The sequence below is a fragment of the Salminus brasiliensis genome, chromosome 24, assembly GCF_030463535.1.
Source record: "Salminus brasiliensis chromosome 24, fSalBra1.hap2, whole genome shotgun sequence".
Taxonomy (NCBI): Eukaryota; Metazoa; Chordata; class Actinopteri; order Characiformes; family Bryconidae; genus Salminus; species Salminus brasiliensis.
The window spans coordinates 14,547,681-14,568,075 of NC_132901.1; the positions used below are offsets into that span (position 1 = coordinate 14,547,681).

The 20,395-nt window shown below is 40.5% G+C and overlaps 1 protein-coding gene across 1 annotated transcript; it reads left to right on the plus strand.

Annotated features, from left to right (window-relative positions):
* Positions 1-534: 534 nt before the first annotated feature.
* Positions 535-1,721, plus strand: dctpp1 (dCTP pyrophosphatase 1). The gene has a single exon (XM_072670367.1). It carries the CDS (start codon positions 758-760, stop codon positions 1,220-1,222), a length of 465 nt encoding a protein of 154 aa, XP_072526468.1. The 5' UTR covers positions 535-757; the 3' UTR covers positions 1,223-1,721.
* Positions 1,722-20,395: the final 18,674 nt, after the last annotated feature.

Consider the following 20,395-nt stretch of genomic DNA (forward strand, 5'->3'; position numbering starts at 1 on the left):
GCAGGATTTCTCAGTTCATCACAAAGTCAGGGCTGTCCAATACTAAGAGCTTAGGGTCATCTTGATATATATATATATATATATATATATATATATATATATATATATATATATATATATATATAAAACTAGTAATTTTAAACAATGCTTGTTTTTTGTGTGTGATGTTATAAGCATGATAAAAAAATCCTCTGTAAATTTATGACAGTAGCTAAATGTGTATGCGTTTATTATTAATATCTTTTTTAATTAAATGTAAGAATACAATTAAATTCATAAAAAGGAAGGAAACATTCTCTTTTTTCCTTTTCTGTGCACAGCAGCTAAATAAAATATTTATATGACTAAAGAGAAAAGCGTCTTGAACGATATTTCTGGCTGTGACAGTAATCACATTTGGGTGAGAGGCTGAGAGGTTGATGCTACCCACTACACTACACATATACATTTAAACTACGATTCCCATAATTCAACAGTCCCCAAACTCCGCCTCTTCCTTTGCGACGCTTTATTTCATCATTTCCGTCGGACGCTTCCAGGTGGCGGGAGATTTCCATGTGTGAGCTCTGCTCGCGCTAGTTTGATTGTTTTTATTTTATTTTTAATCATTTAAAAAAAAATTAACCACATGGTATCTCGGCAGCAGATCAACCGCTAACCTTTTCCTTGTCTTGTGTACATCTTGACCGGAAACTCACTCCTGCGTTTGTTTGTTTATTTATTTATTTTTTTGTTAATCGTTATAGTAACGGTCATCATGGCAGCGCGTCAAAACGGTACCGCACACGTTAACGGAGCCGACCGGATAGCGGAGACTCCCGAGCGCTCCGAACCGCAGGGGCAGCGGTTCAGTTTCAGCGCTGAGCCGAGCCTGGAGAGCATCAGGCGGCTGCAGGCCGAGTTTACGGCCGAGCGCGACTGGAGCCAGTTCCACCAGCCGAGGAACCTGCTGCTGGCGCTCGTGGGAGAGGTGGGCGAGGTGGCCGAGCTGTTCCAGTGGCGCGGGGAGGTGGCAGAGGGCCTACCGGACTGGAGCGACGCTGATCGTGAGAAAGTCGCCCAGGAGCTCAGCGACGTGTGCATTTATCTGGTGGAGCTGGCGGAGAAGTGCCGGGTGGACCTGCCCCAGGCCGTGCTGCAGAAGATGGAGCTCAACCGGAGAAAATACCCGGCCAGCAAGGTGCACGGTTCCGCCAAGAAGTACACGGAGTACACGGACTGAGCCAGGCCGGGCTGCTCGCGCCCTCACCCGCCTCACTCTGAGTAGCTGCTGCTGCTGCTGCTGCTGCTGCTGCACTTTTAGTGCTCAAGCCTTAAATCCTTTTATTCACGTTTTATGCTGGAGGGAGCCTGAGTGCACATCAGACATTATCTGTAACAACCAAATCTAAAACGCCCTTATTTTAAATCCACGTTTTCTATTGGACCTCTCTTATCCTCGTTTTTGCACATGTGGACAGAGCTGCCTTGTAAAGAAGGACACAGTGGGACTTTCTTCGCCACAGTGTCAGTTTGCCCCTGTTTGTTCATTTTTATAGCTCTTTCCTGTAAAAATCTGATGGCATTTATTGTTTACTAGTTATATCTGAGTAAGAGCCAAAGGATATGTTACTGTTTTATGCCTTTGGTGGAATAGGTCTTTATTTTCCCTTGAAGTGCAAGGTTTACCCTTTGTGATCACTAAAAATACCACACTTAAGGGTAAACATTGTTCAGCAATAAACTGCGTTGGTTCTTTACAATGCACTTACTGTCTGCCTTCATCATTTGTGTTTTATAATCTGGTTAAAGCTGCTCTGTGGGATTAGTTTCTTTAAGCAGATTTCAGATTCAGTGTTGATTTTATATCTGCTTTTCTACCAGTGGAGATGCTTGCCTGAACCAAAAACAGGGTTATAAGCAATTTTACTGGGTACAATGTACACTGTTAAAAGTTTAAGATCCCTGAGGGACATTTGGAGGTTCTTCAGTTTGAAACTGTGGAGGAACATCTAAAAAGGTGCTTTGAAGGAACCTTCAAGAAAGGGTTTTTAGGATAAGTGTTTCTTGAAGGTTCCTTCAAAGCACCCTTTTAGAGGTTCTTCCACAGTTTCAAACTGAAGACCCTTCAAAAGTTCCTCAAGGATCTTTATACTTTTAAAAGTAACACATCGGGTAAATTATAGGTTAAAATGTCTTAACTCATCTGGTTTCCACATTTTTCCTTATTTATTTATTTTTTATATATAAATTGGTCATGTGGTACGGTCAATTATCCTAGTGTTCGTAACCCACCTATAAGCTATGCTCCTGATACTAGGAGGGTGGAGGTGGGGTATATGGTCATGGCAGATTTTCACACTTACCAACCAAACCCTAGACAGTAGTTCCTAAAATTAGGTGGAAACATGTCAAACAACTTTGAGTCAATCAGTGTTTGCAACTGTTTCAGGGCTGTCCAGTCCTGGTCATGGACCTAATAAAGCAGGTGTCTTGAACTGCACTCCTAGAGAGAGCGAATCTTCTCTCCATTCAATCTCCTGAAGGGTGTAATTAGTTGGATCAGGTAGGGGTTGAGTTTGTGAAGTTGGGAGTTGGCTTGTTTTCACAGAGGGAAAGGCACACCTAAACTTCTGATCATTGGTCAGACCTCTCAGGGGCGGGAGCAACAAAGTAAATACGGGAAGGTCTTGTGTTATGGGTTAGTGCAGACTTCTGTGCAGTTTAACATGGAGCTATGGCAGCGGTGGCATTAGTTCATAGCTGTCGTAAATATCTGGGCAATATACAAGGTTAACACCTGGCTATGGGAGCTGTTTAGCTTTAACTTTTGGAGATCGAATTTGTGGAGAACTGGCATAGTATAAAACATAACATATACAATGAGAACAGTGGGATCTGAAGCCAAAGTGTTGATCCTGTTCTTTTGAGAATAAATACAGTATTGCAAAACATGATCACAATACCTTGATATCAATATTTTCGTACAGCCCTAATTAGTATATTTTTTTGTGTAGATGAATTTAGACAATGTTAATCTGGTTCTTGCTTATTTTAAAAAATGCCTGATGCACACTGTCATTTTTAGTCCAATTTTGAACCTCAATTTTGGCCTTCTGATACGTTTTTTACTCAGAAATAAAGTCCATCCAATGACCTTATCTCAGGGTCTTGGCGTTGGTCCTTATCCTAGTGCGATTACTGTATTCACACATGCCGAACAAATCGCACCAAGGAAGAAAACGAACCGGAGTCTGATTTAATCGTACTAAAAAGTGCAGGTGTGAAAATGCCTTAGGGTTCAGAATCAACACATACACACCAACACATACTTTAATATATAGATAAAGGTGCACGTATTTGTCACTGTACTATGTACAGTGAAATGTGTCCTCTGCATTTAACCCATCTGTGGTAGTGAACACACACACACACACACACTAGTGAACTAGGGGCAGTGAGTACACACACACCCAGAGCGGTGGGCAGCCAACTCCAGCGCCCAGGGAGCAGAGAGGGTAAAGGGCCTTGCTCAAGGGCCCAACAGTGGCAGCTTGCCGAGCACTGGAATCGAACCCACAACCCTGTTATCAATAGCCTGGCACCACCACTGCCCCCGAGATGCCCCAGAGGACACTAATTAATCCTATTAATTAATTAGGAGTGTTAGATAAGGGTTGGAGCAAAACACTGCAGTATGGTAGCTCATTGGTAGTCGGCACTGCTTCTGTAACCTGAGGTGATTCTGAGCAGAACGCTGCTCTCAGCAAGCCCAAACACTGCACAGATTTAATATCAAATATCACGGCCTGCAGAAATCTCTGAGTTCAAATGAAAAGCACTTTATTGCCATCGTACAGCAGTACAATAAAATTCAGCCTCTATGTTTATCCCATCTGTGGCAGTGAACCTACACACTCACTGGAAGGAAGTTAGGGATTTCAGGGGCTTCAATTGTGGATATCGGGGGGGAAACTAGTGATGTTCTGAAAACCTGCTTCTCTAACCTTTAGGCCACAGCTGGCCCCTTATTTGGTACTGTGCTGTACTTTCTTTCTCAGAGTTTTTTACTTCTATTATTTATATTGTGTATACATTGGTAATTTATCTACGTTTTGCATTTGAGTGTCTTGCTATCCCTTCGCTGCTGTGGCACTGTGAATTTCCCCCCCTGTGGGACTAATAAAGGACTATCTAATCTTATAAATGAAAGCTGACATCCAAAAGCTGCATCCCAATCCACACACTAGCACACTAACTAGTGTATAAAAATGTTTTACCCCCACCATCAGAAGCTGATGACCTACAATACATATCACAATACAGGGGTTATGACTCAATATACTGCGATACTGTACCAAACGAAGTCGGAAGGTCATTCGGACAGTTACTTATTAGTGTATTAACTTAGCTTGCACCTTAAATCCCACATCTGACCCACATCCTTATCTATTACTGCACTGGAGATTTAGCCTAACAGTGTTTTGTTGTACTGTACAATCCTGCATTTGTGTAATGACAAAATAATTAAGTGGAATTCAGTTGATGCGACTGTAGCACGGACGGAGTTTTACCAGTGAAACTGTGAGGAACTCCAGCCAATCGCAGAGTGGAAAAATGGTAGAAATGGAAACTCTGAGCTCTGCGAAACACAGAAGTGTCAATATCCACAGTTTTGTGGTGCTTCTCTGTGGACACTTGAGGTTTAGGAAGGATTTTTCAAAGATTTTTCAAAGGATTTTCAATATCCTGCATCAGGCTTGAAGAGTTGAGAGTATTGTAGTATTAACAAAGTACTGAACGTCTGACACTTTTGCGCAACTGTAATTTGCACACTTGAAGCCTTCCGTGATGCCAGTACTGCAAAGGCCAAAATCACAATAAGCTCTAATTTGTACCCAAGTTTTAAATGAAATAATGAAATGAGGATGAATGAATCCGTGTAATGGGATGCGTATCAGATTAGCATTATTGGAGCACCTGCAGCCTGAGTGTGTCTGGCCTTTTCTTCTGCACTCGGGCCCAAACTCTGTTAAACACTCTGCTCAGACTGGCTCTTCTGATCTTGTTGTGGAAGTGCAGCCGAGCACAGATGGGTGTATGTGTGTGTGTGTGTGTGTGTGTGGAGACAGGAAGAACGCTGTAATATTTTCTCTACACACCCGGGACACCAGGTGCTCAGCTGTGTCTGATCAAAACCCAGGCTGTGTGTTACTGACAGCGTGATCCTCCAAACTGGTTTCTCTAACACTCAGAAGTACTGATATAGAGGAGAGCGGGGTGCAGCCAAACACATTTAAATCATTTTAAAATTCGTTAATCGAGAGTAAATCAGCATAAATGCATTTATATAAAGGCTTATTACACACTAAGGTGTATTACTCATGAACTACAGGGACTTCTGTACAAAGTGGTGGGGCTATTATGTGGTAATAGAAGTGTGTGTGTGTCATTTGGTGACATTTCTTCCCTGTTAGATATACCATGATCAGCTGTGAGCTGTATTATTGAAAGTGGAAGCATTTAGGAACCACAAAGCCACAAAGTGTCAGACCACTTAAAGTTACAGAGCGGAGGCACATAGTGCACAAAAGTCCCAATCAATAACTGCAGAGCTCCAAACCTCCTCTGACATTAACAGCAGCACAGAAACTGTGCACCAGGAACTTCATGGCATGGGTTTCCATGGCTTAGCAGCTGCATGCAAGACTTACATCACCAAACACAATGCCAAGCGCCAGATGAGAGTGACGAATCACGCTTCTCTTCCTGGCAGTCTGATGGACAAGTCTGGGTTTGGCGAATGCCAGGAGAAAGTTACCTGCCTGACTGCGTTGTGGAGAATGGATGCTCTATTACAGCCACCAAGAAGGAGATTCGAATAATAGGAGTGAATTCTGTGAGAAAACATCTTCAGAGTGAATCTGGATAATATCTGTCAGAACATGGGGTAAAATTACAGGCTATGTTGCTATGGGAACATGAGAAGATGGCCAAAAGCACTGCATGTTCTGTATGTTTGTAGGTGGTCCTGGGTGCAGTTAGAAGGCAGTCCTGTGGACAGTTAGAAATAGGTCTTGTGTGCAGTTACACAAGTAGTTCATTGGTTGCAGACAATTATGACCACCATTTTAAACAAGTTCCAGTTGTCTGAAAGTAGGTGGTAGGTGGAGATTACTCAGAGTGATCTGGTTTATTACTCAGAATGATTTGGTTTATTGCTGAGAGATTTCTGCTGTTTTTACTCAGGGTGATCTGCTGTCATTACTCAGAGTGATCTGGTTTATTACTCAGAATGATCTGTTTTATTACTGAGAGTGATCTGCTGTTATTACTCAAAGTGATTTGCTGTGATTACTCAAAGTGATCTGGTTTATTACTGAGAGTCATGTGCTGTTATTACCCAGAATGATCTGGTTTATTACTGAGAGATATCTGCTGTTATTACTCAGGGTGATCTGCTGCCATTACGCAGAGTGATCTGGTTTATTACTCAGAATGATCTGGTTTATTGCTGAGAGATATCTGCTGTTATTACTCATGGTGCTCTGCTGTCATTAATCAGCGTGATATGGTTTATTACTCAGAATGATCTGGTTTATTACTGAGAGATATCTGCTGTTATTACTCTGGGTGATCTGTTGCCATTATTCATCTGGTTTATTACTGAGAGTGATCTGCTGTTATTACTCAGAGTGATCTGGTTAATTACCCAGAATGATCTGGTTTATTACTGAGTAATATCTGCTGTTATTACTCAGGGTGATCTGCTGTCATTACTCAGAGTGATCTGGTTTATTACTCAGAATTATGTGGTTTATTACTGAGAGATATATGCTGTTATTACTCTGGGCGATCTGTTGCCATTACTCATCTGGTTTATTACTGAGAGTGATCTGCTGTTATTACTCAGAGTGATCTGGTTTATTACTCAGAATGATCTAGTTTATTACTGAGAGATATCTGCTGTTATTACTCATGGTGTTCTGCTGTCATTACTCAGAGTGATCTGATTTATCACTGAGAGTGAGCTGCTGTTATTACTCAGAGTGATCTGGTTTATCACTGAAAGCAATCTGGTTTATTTCTGAGAGTTATCTGCTGTTATTACTCAGAGTTATCTGCTGTTATTACGCAGAGTTATCTGGTTTATTTCTGAGAGTTATCTGGTTTAATACTTAGAGTGATCTGGTGTTATTACTCAGTGTGATCTGGTTTGTAACTGAGAGTGATCTGATGTTATTACTTAGTGTGATCTGGTTTGTAACTGAGAGTGATCTGATGTTATTACTCAGAGTTATCTGCTGTCATTACTCAGAGTGATCTGGTATATTACTGAAAGTGGTTTGCTGTCATTACTCAGAGTGATCTGGTGTCATTACTCAGAGTGATTTGATGTTATTACTCAGTGTGATCTGGTGTCATTACTCAGAGTGATCTGGTGTCATTACTCAGTGTGATCTGATGTTATTACTCAGTGTGATCCGATGTTATTTCTCAGTGTGATCTGCTGTCAGTGATATGTAGGGGAACAGTCGAGTTCTCTCACTGAGAGGCCTCTGTAGTTCTAACAGCACTGTTGGGTGTGTAGTCAGCACAGCAGCTGCTGTATTTTTATCTTTCCACTTACTGTTTCTCTCTCTGTGCATAAGAGAGCAGAGGTTATGTGTGTGTGTCTGTGTTTATTAGCAAACTACACTCTGAATCAGCACTGAGAGAGAAAGACACTCATATAAAAGCCTATATATTGTCCTTTTATTATGTTTAAATTATTATTAAAATATTAATATTAATTATTAAAATATTTGTGGAGTTTTCTTTTCTGGAGTGTCATCCTCCATTGACAGTCTGACTTCATTCCTTTAAAATGTCCACCACATTTCATCAAAGTGCTCTGTATACTCCCTCTCCTCCTCAGTTCGATCATGGTGTGTCAATTTTAACATCAGTGGTCAGCATAGTCACTGCTGGTGTCATCACAGAAAAAACTGCAAGCTTGCTGAAGGCCTATATCCTTATTATGGGCTGTTTGTAAGTATGCATTTAAAAGGGCATCACACCTCAGATGGCTAACACCTAAATAAAGTCATTCGGACTGGGCTTGGTGTGAATTGGTTCACTGTAGACAAACTTTCCAGATTTATTTACAGTGGTGATAATAGGAATTAGGGGTCGCCATGATGACAACACAACTATATCCATTTTCATTTGTTGTCCAGAACCACCAGTGAGCCTGCATGTGTCTCCTGGGTTTTATGCATAATGTTGATGATGGTAAAATAGTGATGAATCTGAAAACATACATGTTCTTTGGGGACTATGCTGCATGGGGCAGTAGAGGTTGGGTACAGCACTCATCATGACAGCAACACAAGGCAAGGGTCGTACACAAGAAAACACAAACAGGAACACAGCTCAGACCACGCAAACTTTTTAGAGCAGGATACTATATACCTACAGCTAATTAGCTGAACTTGAGTCAGGTGTACCTCCAGGTCTGAATCAGCCCAGAGGGGAGCCGCAGCTGGGGGTGTCAATACCGTGTCTACAGGGGAAGACATCATGGCATTAAACTACACCCTTCATGTACCCCTCCTGCATTAATGTATTTAAAAACTTGTTTTAGATCCAATAACCTCTCATAACTATGGTAAAACAATGTCTCAGGCATCAGGCAACACATATTTAGTGTAATAGGCTTCTGTGAGTGCAGCTCTGCCGACGTCCTGTTCCCATTCAGCACCACTGTGAACAGTTCTGAGTTTCTCTAGCATAAAGCACTTCACACCAAATCACTCGAAATGACTTACATCATTGTTTATGAATGTAAATCAAATCAAAATTTATTTGTATAATGCTTTTTACAACCAGCGCTGTCACAAAGCAGCTTTACAGGAACTCTTACTTAGACAATGATAACAATGTAATTTTCATTTAAAAAAATTGCTGACATGTAAAAACTGATGTTATCACAAAGCAGCTTTACAGGAATCTAGTAATAAACAATAAAAAAAGTAAAAAGATGTAAATTGGAATTAAATAAATATTTTAAAATGTAAATTACCTTAAAAATACACATTTTAATAAAAGTATGTAAATGAAATGAATTATTGTATAATTAAATGAATTTATTTGTATAGTGCTATTTTATAGCTGACATTACTGCAAAGCAACTTTACTGGAATCCAGTATTTAAAAAAAGAAATATACATTTACAAGTAATAATTTTTTTTTATGAAATGTAAATGTCTGACATATCCTGGCATGTGGTAGGGGCAGTGGTGGCTCAGCGGTTAGAGCGCCGGGTTATCGATAACAGGGTTATGGGTTCGATTCCCGGGCTCGGCAAGCTGCCACTGTTGGGCCCTCTAGCAAGGCCCTTTACCCTCTCTGCTCCCCGGGCGCTGGAGTTGGCATGTGTGTGTACTCACTGCCCCTAGATCACTAGTGTGTGTGTTCACTACCACAGATGGGTTAAATGCGGAGGACCCATTTTGCTGCACACTGTACAGTGACAAATACGTGCACCCTCACCCCTTATGTAAATGAAATGTGATTTGTATATAATCAGAATACATTTGTATAGCATCTCTTTCATTCTTTCTTTTAATCTCTCTCTCTCTCTCTCCTCCCTCATCTTTTCTGTTCCTTTCCTTCTTCTTACTCTCTCTCTCTCTCTCTCTCTCTCTCTCTCTCTCTCTCTCTCACACACTCTCTTTCTCTCTCTCTCTTTCTCCCTCTCTCTTTCCTCCCTCCCCTTTTCTGTTCCTTTCTTTCTTTCTCTCTCTCTCTCTCTCTCTCTCTCTCTCTCTCTCTCTCTCTCTCTCTCTCTCTCTCTCTCTCTCTCTCTTTCTGTCTCTCTCCTCCCTCCCCTTTTCTGTTCCTTTCTTTGTCTTACTTTCTCTCTCTCTCTCTGCCTCTCTCTCTCTCTCTCTCTCTCTCTCTCTCTGTCTCTCTCTCTCTCTCTTTCTATCTCTCCTCCCCCCCTTTTCTGTTCCTTTCTTTCTCTTAATTTCTCTCTCTCTCTCTGCTCCTTTTCCTCTAACTCTTTCCTTTCTCTTTCTATCTTTTTCTGTCTCTCTCTCTCCTTCCTACCATTGTCTCTCTCTTTTCTTGCTTCCTTTCTGTCACTCTTCCTCCTAACTTTCTTTTTCTCTTCCCTAATTTCTTACTTTATGCCTCTCGCTCTCTCTCCTCCCTTACTTATTCTCTTTCACTCTTACATTCTTTTTCTTTCTTTCTTTCTTTCTTTCTTTCTTTCTGTCTGTCTGTCTGTCTGTCTGTCTGTCTTTCTCTCTCTCTCTCTCTCTCTCTCTCTCTCTCTCTCTCTCTCTTTCTTGCTTTCTTTTGCTTTTGTTAGAACTGTGAAGTAGTTGGAATTGGTGTGTGTATGCGTGTGTACATGTGTGCATATGTGTGTTTGTATGTGTGTGTGTGTATACGCGCATGTGTGTGTTCGTACGTGTATGTGTCCCTGCTGGCTTTCTCCATCTCCTCCTCCAGGGTCGCTGTGTGCGTGCACTGAATGAAATCCGGAGACACACACACACATGCAGTGTGTGTGTGAACTGTCAGTGTTTGCTGCTATAGCGACCGTTTCTGCCTGGCCGTAATGGCCATCCTTTATTCAGCATCACTGTTGCCATAGCGCTGTTGCTATGGAAGATGCTCTGTTCCCTTTGCTTCATTAACAGTGAGGGAGATAGGGAGGAGTGTGGTTCCTAAGGCTGGCAGCAGGGGGAGCCCCACCTCTGCTCTACAGCATGCTGTACATGATCAGGGGACAGGACTGTTCAGTAGAGCTGGGGCGATTCGCAGTTTGAAGTAAATCGATAAATCGTCATCGAATTCACCGCTGTGTTACAGTTACACATTACGTTTTGGAAACACATGCATTAATACAATACATGTCCAAAAGTTTTTGGACGACTGCTCATCCAGCATTTCTTCTAAAATCAAGAGTATTGACTCTGAGTTTGTCCCTGTTTAGCTGTAGTAATAGACTCTACTTTTCTGGGAAGATCTTACATAGATGCTGGAACATTGCTGTATGGTGGATTTAGCCACACATAAGCATTGGTGATGTCTGATATTCACTCTTAAATTGAAAGGTGCTATGAATGGTTCCATAAAGAATCATTCTTCAGGGGTTGTTTAAAAAAAAAGTTATTTAAAAAAACATGCAACTCAAAAAACCATGTGAATGTTGAAATAGTTCTTTATCTTGTTGAAGGATAATTCACATTGGTGAAAAACCTTGTACTGATGGTTCTTTATAAAATCTCTTACAGTGGATCTGCTATTGTCACAAGTCAAAGAACATATTTTCAGTACTATATAGAGTCCCTTCTGCTTAAAGTTCATTTATACAATAGCAGTGATTCTTCTTATTCTTAGATGCATCTCGATGCAGGTGTGGATGATTCTGAATCAATGCACAAATGTCCTTATAAATTAGAGATAATATATCAGGAGACCGGCCACTGGCTGAAATATGAATAGGAGTGCTCGTAATAAATTCCCCCGCCTTTAGCAAAAAGAGAATTCAGTGACTAAGAGGTGTGTCCCAATACATTTGTCCATAAAGTATATGTTCGGCAGTGTAAAGGTGGAGCAACCCCAAGAACAATGTTCCAACTGTTAAGCATGATGGTGGTAGACACATATCCAGGTGGTTGTGGAATGGATAAACCCTAATTATAATGTTGTACAGTTCAAAAAGTGACATTCCTGACATTCGAGTCCATAAAGCTCACACAATACTTTTAAATGCAAACAAATACAACACAATAGTCAATGTAGGCCATTGAATTTCACTTGAGTGTAGCTCTGTTGGTTTTCACAGAGCAGTTAACATCAGCTTGAGCTGATTTTTTTGCAAATTGTCTCAAAAAGGGAGACAAAAGTGAGTCCCATATTTAATATTTCATATTTGATATTTGATTAAATGTCTAAACTGTGTAAAGCTCTGCTTCGTCCATTTTTATAGTTATTGGAGATTCTTGTAGGTTGAATATGAACGTAAAGCCACTTAAGACACCATTCATTTCCTGGCCTACATTTAGGGTGAGAGTGAAACAGGGGATGAGATTTTTTTTGCTGAGCTTTCGCTTTAATCAAAGGCTGCACGCTGAATTTGCCTGTATGTGCGGATGAATGTATTAGTTGTTATTTCTGTTTTGACAGCGCGGATCTATAACCCATATTAGCTCATCTGTAGGATGACAGCAGCTTCATCTGTGAGTGTGTAAACGCGAAGAGAAGAAATGTAGCACCTGCCAATGTTGCTGTGGCGTTAAATAAAGCCTGCAGGGTAAGTTATGGTAGAACACAGCAGCATATGAATCACAGACGGCTTAAATAAACCATTGTGTTTGTGTTTGTAATGGCCGTACTGAAAGTGAAGCCTGGCTGGGTTAGTTATTTATCAGTAAAGCTGAGTATGTAACTCTGACAACACAGAGAATGACCTATAGACCATCACTATTACATACAGGATATTTAACATAAACAAATGGCTTTTCATGTAATGACTGTGTGTTTGTACACTATTATTAGTATTAATACAAATTACTATTTCATTATTACTGGATATTAATTTTATTACACCTTCATTCAGGTTAATGTAATTCAAACTTTATTCTGTAAGTACATTTTATAAGAACCTCATTCTGGAAGTTCATTTTATTAGAACTTATTGCTGGGTGTTATTTTTATTTTTATGATATAAATTTAATTACAGCTTAATTCTGGATGTTATTCTTATTAGAACTTCATTATGGAAAGAAATCATATTAGAACCTCATTCTGGAAATGAATTTTATTAGAACTTATTCCGGATGATCATTTTTATTACAATTTCATTCTTAACTTCATTCCCCGACAATCCTTTATTTATAACCTCATTCTTCATATTCATGTTATTAGAACCTCCTTGATTACAATGTACTTTTCATGTTGGATTAACGTGGTGTTTTAAATCATGCAATGTAAATATTAAAATTTCACTAGAATTTCAAGTAAATTAAATTGAATTAATTAAGCCTGCTTAAATTCGGAGAAAGTAATCATGTGTCTGCTCATTCTCGCGCAACCTTGGTAGGCTAACCAAGCTCTAACTTTGTTTGTGTAAAAAGAAATAGGCTTTTCTAGAAAGGTGCCACAAAATTGTTGACCGCAGCAGCTTCCCCCACAATGATACTATCATCAATCAATGATACCAAGGGTATGCTGTGCAATGATAGTATACTCCACAGGATCTTGCAAGCCTAGTTACTCCTCGGTGGTGCTTGGTGAATTCCAGCAATGTTCAATTTGTGCCACAGCGCCTCATGTAGAATTTCTGCCATATTGCCTTTTTTGCTAACAAAAAAAATATTATAATGTGCACATAGAACTGTGGTGAGTCTTTAAAGACTGAACACTGTACAGAAACGTGTTCTTTAGCACAGCAGCTGTTCTATGCTGTACCTTGTTCTCTGTGTGTTAGCTGTAATTATAGTGAGGCCTGCTGAATTCACTCTAATTTACCTTACATATTGAATCCAGTCTTCTCACACACAATCCATCTGTGTTTTCCTTTCAGCCGAGCTGAACCGCCATCCAGTCTGGGTTGATGCTGGTGTAAGATGAATGCCGACTGGGTGTGCCTGCTGCTGCCCTCCAGACCGTCAGAGACTCAACTTTCATGGAGCGTCCGCCGTATGCCATTCATCATCCAGCCAAGCCAGAAAACCTCACCAGCATGCTCCACTCACCCTGTGATAAAACTGATCGCTGCATAGACTCTTACTGAACCCTTACTGCTACCATAAAATACAGCTTTTGTTACACAAAAACCTTCTTAATTTCCAATAGAGGTCAATGTCTTACAAACATAGCAATCATAGAGCTAATCTTTATTCCCAGTGAAAAAGACTTCTCACATTATTCTTTGGTTTTCAGTAGTTACATCTGAGCACGTCTGTGTAGAATTTGTGTAGTTCTTTCCTAATTTCACACTTTTATTGTGTTCTCCATGTCAGTATTTGGTGTCAACTGCAAAAGGATAGGTTTCACTTTGGAGTCTTGGTTCCTCCTCTCGCTCTGACAGTGTTTTCTTGCCACTGGCGCCTCTCTCACTTGGGGCTTAGCCTCGGATCTTTGTAAAGCTGCTTTGTGACAGTGTGCATTGTTAAAAGCACTTCATAAACACGTGACTTGACTTGGCTACCGTGTGGACGTGATGTGGCTCTTTAAAGCAGCCGAAAAGGTTACCAAGAATGGAAAACTGGATTTACCTTGGCATAGTTGAGTAAATGAAAGTTTGATGCAACTCAAATACTGTTGTTCTATTATTATCAAAGAAAACCCATCTTTAAAAAGGCTCTGAAACTGGCAATACCAACAATCTACACCCCCAAAATGTACATACACCCATTCCACTATCAAAAGGCCTGATAGTCCTAGTCAAAGCTGGTGATATGGTAAAACACAAGGGCCACTTGGAGAAAAAATGGTGATTCTGATATTTTTCTTGCTATGTGAATCAGGCCATGTTATCACAGCCTTTTCTGTGCCAGTGTATACTCAAGTGGGTATCCATGCTAGGCTAAACACATATATAGTTACAATGCAATTTTCTTGTCACAGGCCTAAAATAAAGCTATGCCATGACATGCTATGATATGCTAAGTGGCTCCTGTGAGCCGTTGCAGTGTTGTAAACCTGCAAATAAAAGCAAAACTCATCATTAGTTTTTTTTTCACAAGCCCACCGTAAAAGGAAAAAGTGTGTGTCATTCTGAGGCAAAATAACAGGGTGGTTAAAAAAAAAAAGCTTGTATTTCCAGCCCCAACTGAAGTCACATATTTATAATTTCTACCTAAAAGAACACCTTAAAATTATTCAACCCCCCACTGCAAATTAGGTTTATTAGCAAAATTAAAATACCTTGTAAGTGTTTGCAATAAACTAATCAAAAAAGCAATTAAAAAAGCTCAACACAACTAACAGAACAACTGCTGTCTCCACATTCCACTCAAAATACCTATTTAATGACTACTGCAATCTCAAAATTACTCAACCCCCTGAAGAGAATTCCTCATAAGGGCACACATTTGCAAATCAGGTGTTGTCAAGCCCTTCAGTAGCTATGCAGCCATAAACTGGCTAGGAATCACTGCTCACTGTGATGTTTGATTGCATGTTAGAAATATGGTTAAAGGCCTCCATGTCCATACACCTCATACCCAAAAGCACAAGAAAAGGCTCCAAAGCTAAAAGCATATAAACGCAACTGTAATGAGCAGTAGAACAGGTTTTATTCCACTCACACAAATCAAAATCACGCATAAAATACACAGACATGAGCTCATCTCCCTCAGTGTATGTGGCTTAATGCAGTCTGCCTATGTACACATACCCCTGCCCAGGTGCTGTGCTCCTTACTCTCCTCCAGTGCTCCAACACTCATACTCATCCCTACAGAGTTTGTCTCTGCACTTTTTATCTCTCTGCTCCATATAATCAATGAAGACTTTGATTTATCTAGATTAGGTGAGTTAGATTAGATCTGGAACTGACCGCTGCTGGACTGTAAAATGTCCAACTGGAAGATTTGCCGGCTGCTGGTCTTTTTCAAACCGAACTGATAGAAAAGAAGTGACTGTAATGTTAGAAAACCACTTCCTGTAAAGAATAACAAAATCAATTTCACTCCCAGAGGGCATCTCTCTCTTTCTCTCTCTCTCCCTTCTCTCTCTCTTTCCACCTTTCTCTCCCAATCTAACACACTATCGGTCATCCAGTGCAGAGGCGGAAAGCTCTGCCCTTCTTCACACATACACACACACACACACACACAGAAAGAGAGCAAGAGAGGACAGTGAGGAAGCAGTGGGCAGGCTAGAGCTTCTTCTATTAAAGTGCCACATCATCAGTATTACCTGCCAGGGTGAGTTTATCTGAATCTTAGGTCTACACCCCGTTTACACCTGGGGTCCTTTTATATAACTTGTACTGACTATGGATTGTAATCAGTAGTTAAATAGGATTATTGATAAATTTGTTCAAAACATGTGTCACTACAAATCCCCGGTAGTCATTATTCACAAGTCGGCTGTCTAGTTCAATTTAACCACGGTCACGCGCGAATCACATGCATTATAACTCAGGGGTTCTCAAACAATTAAAACAGCCAATTAATAAATCACATTTGACCCTAAAGATGTTTACCATTTACCAAGCTGTGCATTTTGTTTTACCTATATGACTGGACAGACACTATATGTCCAAATGTTTGTGGACATCCTCCTTTTCGTTAATGCATTCAGTTACTTCAAGTTGCACCCATTGCTGACACAGACATACAAATGCACACACACACACACACACACATAACTTACCTAGTCCCTGCAGAGATGCACCACTAATAGAATAGGACTCTCTGGAGCAGATAAACATGAACACATTGGCAGTATGCCTAATGCCAGGCATGGGATAGAGGGGCACAAAGCCACCCAGCATGAAGCTGTATAGCAGTGGATCTGTGTTCTATTCAGTGATGGTGCTCCATCCAATTCTGAGTTGGGGGTGAGTCGGGAGTTGGAGAGGAGGTAGGTGTGGTGATTATCCAACATACTGACCTCACTAATGCTCTTGTTGCTGAATTCAATCAAATCCTCACAGCAACGCTAGAAAATCTAGTAGATATGATTACTCCAACAAAAACAGGACAAACTCTTATTAAATACCCTTGATTTTGTAAGAAACAACAAATGAGCAAGTGTCCCAATACTTCCATATAGTGTATTTAATCATAATATATTCATTAAAGAACCATGTTTGTAATAGAGGTGTATGCAACGTCTCCCTCATCCAGGCAGCTGTTCCCACCTGCCTGAAGGCCACCACCATCATCCCGGTCCCCACGAGTTCCGCAGTGACAGGTCTGATTGACGGCCAATAGCCCTCATGCCGATAGTCCCCAGACCCCAGACCCTGACAAACAAACTCTCCTCACTTAGTCTAAGTTCATCCCTTTGCAACTGGATCCTGGACTTCCTGACCATCCAACTGGCCACAGTGTGTAAGAGGTTGGTGAAGAGAGAACAACCTCTGCATCAACGTACAAAAGACGAAGGAGATGGTTGTGGACTTCAGAAGGGGCAGACATGCCCACCTTCCCCTGGACGTCGGAGGATCTGCGGTGGAAGTGGTCTCCAGCCACAGGTGCTTGGGTGTGCACCTGAGCAACAACCTCACCTGGAGTAACAACACTTCTAGTCTGGTAGGGAAGGCACATCAAAGACTCCTCCTCAGGAGGCTGAGGTGAGCTGGACTTAGGAGCGCAGTCCTCACCTCCTTCTACAGATGTGTGGTGGAGAGCGTCCAGTGCTCCAGCATCAACATGTGGCATGGAAGCTGCTCTGCTGCAGACAGGAAAGGCTTCACAGAAGTCCGTCAGAGTCAGCCTACCCACCACCATGGACATCTACACCTCCAGATGCAGGAAAAGGGCCACCTGCATCATAAAGGACCCCACTAACCCTGTACACTCACTTATTGTCTTACTCCCCACAGGTAGGGGCTGCAAAACATTAAGTGTAAAAAGAAGAGCCTGAGAAACAGAAGCTGTAAGACTCCTAAACTCCACCCAGCCAAACACACTGCATTGACACTTTACTCAGACTTTATTATGGTCCAGCTTTTAATTCATTAATGCTTCTACACTCATCTCAGATTGTAATTAGATTGCTGCTACTTTTAAAAAATTCTCTGCCTTCCCACTTTTCCTATTTATGTCTTCCCCTCTTATATTCTAGATTTTTTTATTAGCATTATTATTTTATTTATTCAATAATTACTCTTCGGTGTAACTGGCACCTTGAGATCTTAATCCCCATGTACCACATGTGATGCGAATGACAATAAAGTCTCCTTGAATCCTTGAATCCTTTAAATTGATAAAGAACCGTCACATCAAGGTTCACACAGGTTCTTTAGACCTTTAAAAGGCTCTACACCGTCACATCTCTATGACAAAGAACCAAAGTGGTTCTTTTATTGCAGCACTCAAAGAACCATGCATACTTTTTTTAAGGCATGTTCCATGTTCAATGCCATTACTGATATTTCAGCCTCAGTGGTGTGGATTGTTTGTAAATGGTTCTTTAGACTTGATGTAGTAGGTCATGAACAGAATCACAGCAGCAGCTAGAAATGATTCCTATGAAGAGAGCCTCTGTGAAACCTGTGAACCGTTTAAAAGCTGGATTTGAGCAAGAGGTGCTACAGTCACAGGATTCATCTCTAATAGCTCCCTATGCATATTGCAGTGGGTTTTACATCCAAATGGTACACTGAATGTTAAATAAGGGGCTGTGGTGTCTATGGCTGAATATGAAGGGCTTTACATTAGACATTAGGAAGTTATTTACTTACCTACAGAGTGCATGCTGGTATAGTAGTCTACTGAACTCGTAGGAGAAATCTTTGTCAAACACTGGGAGCAGCTCCTCTCTGCTAAACGGTAGCGATCCATCGACCGGGTCTATCAAGTAAGCAGTGTACTGTTACAGAACTGGGAAGGGGTTTGTTTATTAATGTGTTTTGGAGAGATTTATATGTTTATACTGATATGACATCTGGCTAAAATATGTCTCAGACCTCCCCTGAGGGATATGATTTACATATGATTTAAATACATCTTGGATTTGTATAAATAATCCTGATATTTCAAGGTGAATGAAACCGCAATATTCATACAGCTACATATACTTTGCTATTCCTATTTTTTTTTTTTACATATTTATTAGCTCATTATTCAGCTGTCCGAATCAGACGCTTTAGCTGAAGGTACAAGTTGCCAGATTTCAGATTTCTGAATTTCTGCCTGCCAGTCTGAGTGTCATGCTCTGTTTAATTTCTCATTTGATCAGCACACACACTAAATCCCCGCAACAGCTAATCTCTGGCTAAGCGGACTGGAATAACATCAGAAAACTTCTCAACTCAACATCTGTTCCAACACTGAAAGAGGCAGCAAGAGACGTCACGTCACTCAGAAACTGCTTACTGACTTTTAATCAGCTACCTAAACCACTGCTATTCTTTACTCAGTATTTCTATTCCTACAGATGCACAAAGACAAAGCATGAATGAAAAGTATTTGCTTAGTAGCTTGTAATTAGTGGAAAGTACTGTATGGAATAATATACCTTAAGCAATTTGAGCTGTAATCGTTTAATTTTTGTCAAGTTCATGTTGTAGAGTTATTGAGCCTGTTTATACCTGGCATTAACATGCATTAGCTCGCAATCCAATCACAATGCATCTTTGTGGTGTTTACACCTAGCGTTTTATGCAGTGTTAATTCCAGGTGTAAACAGGCTCATTTAATGCTGCTAAAGCAACATTTAGAAGATCTTACCCAATGAATTCACCCGTGCCTGTAATCTTTATCATCCAATTCAACAAACCGTCAGGTCCATAAATATCAGAAATTGAATTTTTGTAATTGTGTCTCTTAATTCAAGTGCTTTACAAAAATTGCAAATTCACAATTACCATCACTTCTTATGCAGCCCCTCTATTTTCACAGACTCCTCAATAATTGGTAAGTACGTGACTGATTGATAAGCAGTTGCATGGCCAAGTGTGGTTTGGTCTCTTGTTATTTCATGACAGATTAAAGAGATCAGTGGTCTGGATTTGGTCTGGGGGTCTCCAGAGAGATGTTGATTTAAGTAAAGGACTACATTAGGCAGAGAAAAAAACTATCAGAGAGACAGCAGCGACTTTAAGGGCTCCTTAATACTGCCTTTATATACGAAAATGATCCGGTCCATTTCAAACATTGCAACCGTCACTGCCCACATACTTTCATGCATCCTTTATGTTGGCATGAATGTTAAACAATACATCCATTAGAGCGCAGTTCAAAAACCATTCATCTTCTTTTTTTGTCTGTTTTTAGCTTTCTCCATAGGTTAAACCCTGTATCTGCTCTGTACACTGTGTCACTAATTGTGGATGAATAGACCAATAGAAATTCCTGTAAAGTAACTATTTTGGAGATAATGTTTTTCATTGGGCAGCGACAATATTCGTATGTAACATAGAGCCTTAAGAGACCACAGAATACGAAAAAGTAGAATTCTTTACTTGGTGAATAAAAATCTCTTCTCAAGTCAGGAACACAGGAGGTAGACATATCACTGTAAAGTCTACAATCAAGTAACTAATTCATGAGTGTAACTACAGAGGGTTTAGTTTAAGACGCCAACCACTGGTAACACTCAAGAACAGAAAGGTTAGCTTGGAATGCTAGAAGACATCTAAAAACATCTACCCAGGTACTGCCCACAAAGGAAAAACCTCAGGATTCAAACGGCTAATACAATCTGTCAAACATGACGGAAGCACTGCTATGGCA

What these genes read in the sequence shown, in the direction of transcription:
- dctpp1 (XM_072670367.1), top strand. Translation starts at nt 758, where the DNA reads ATGGCAGCGCGTCAAAACGGTACCGCACACGTTAACGGAGCCGACCGG.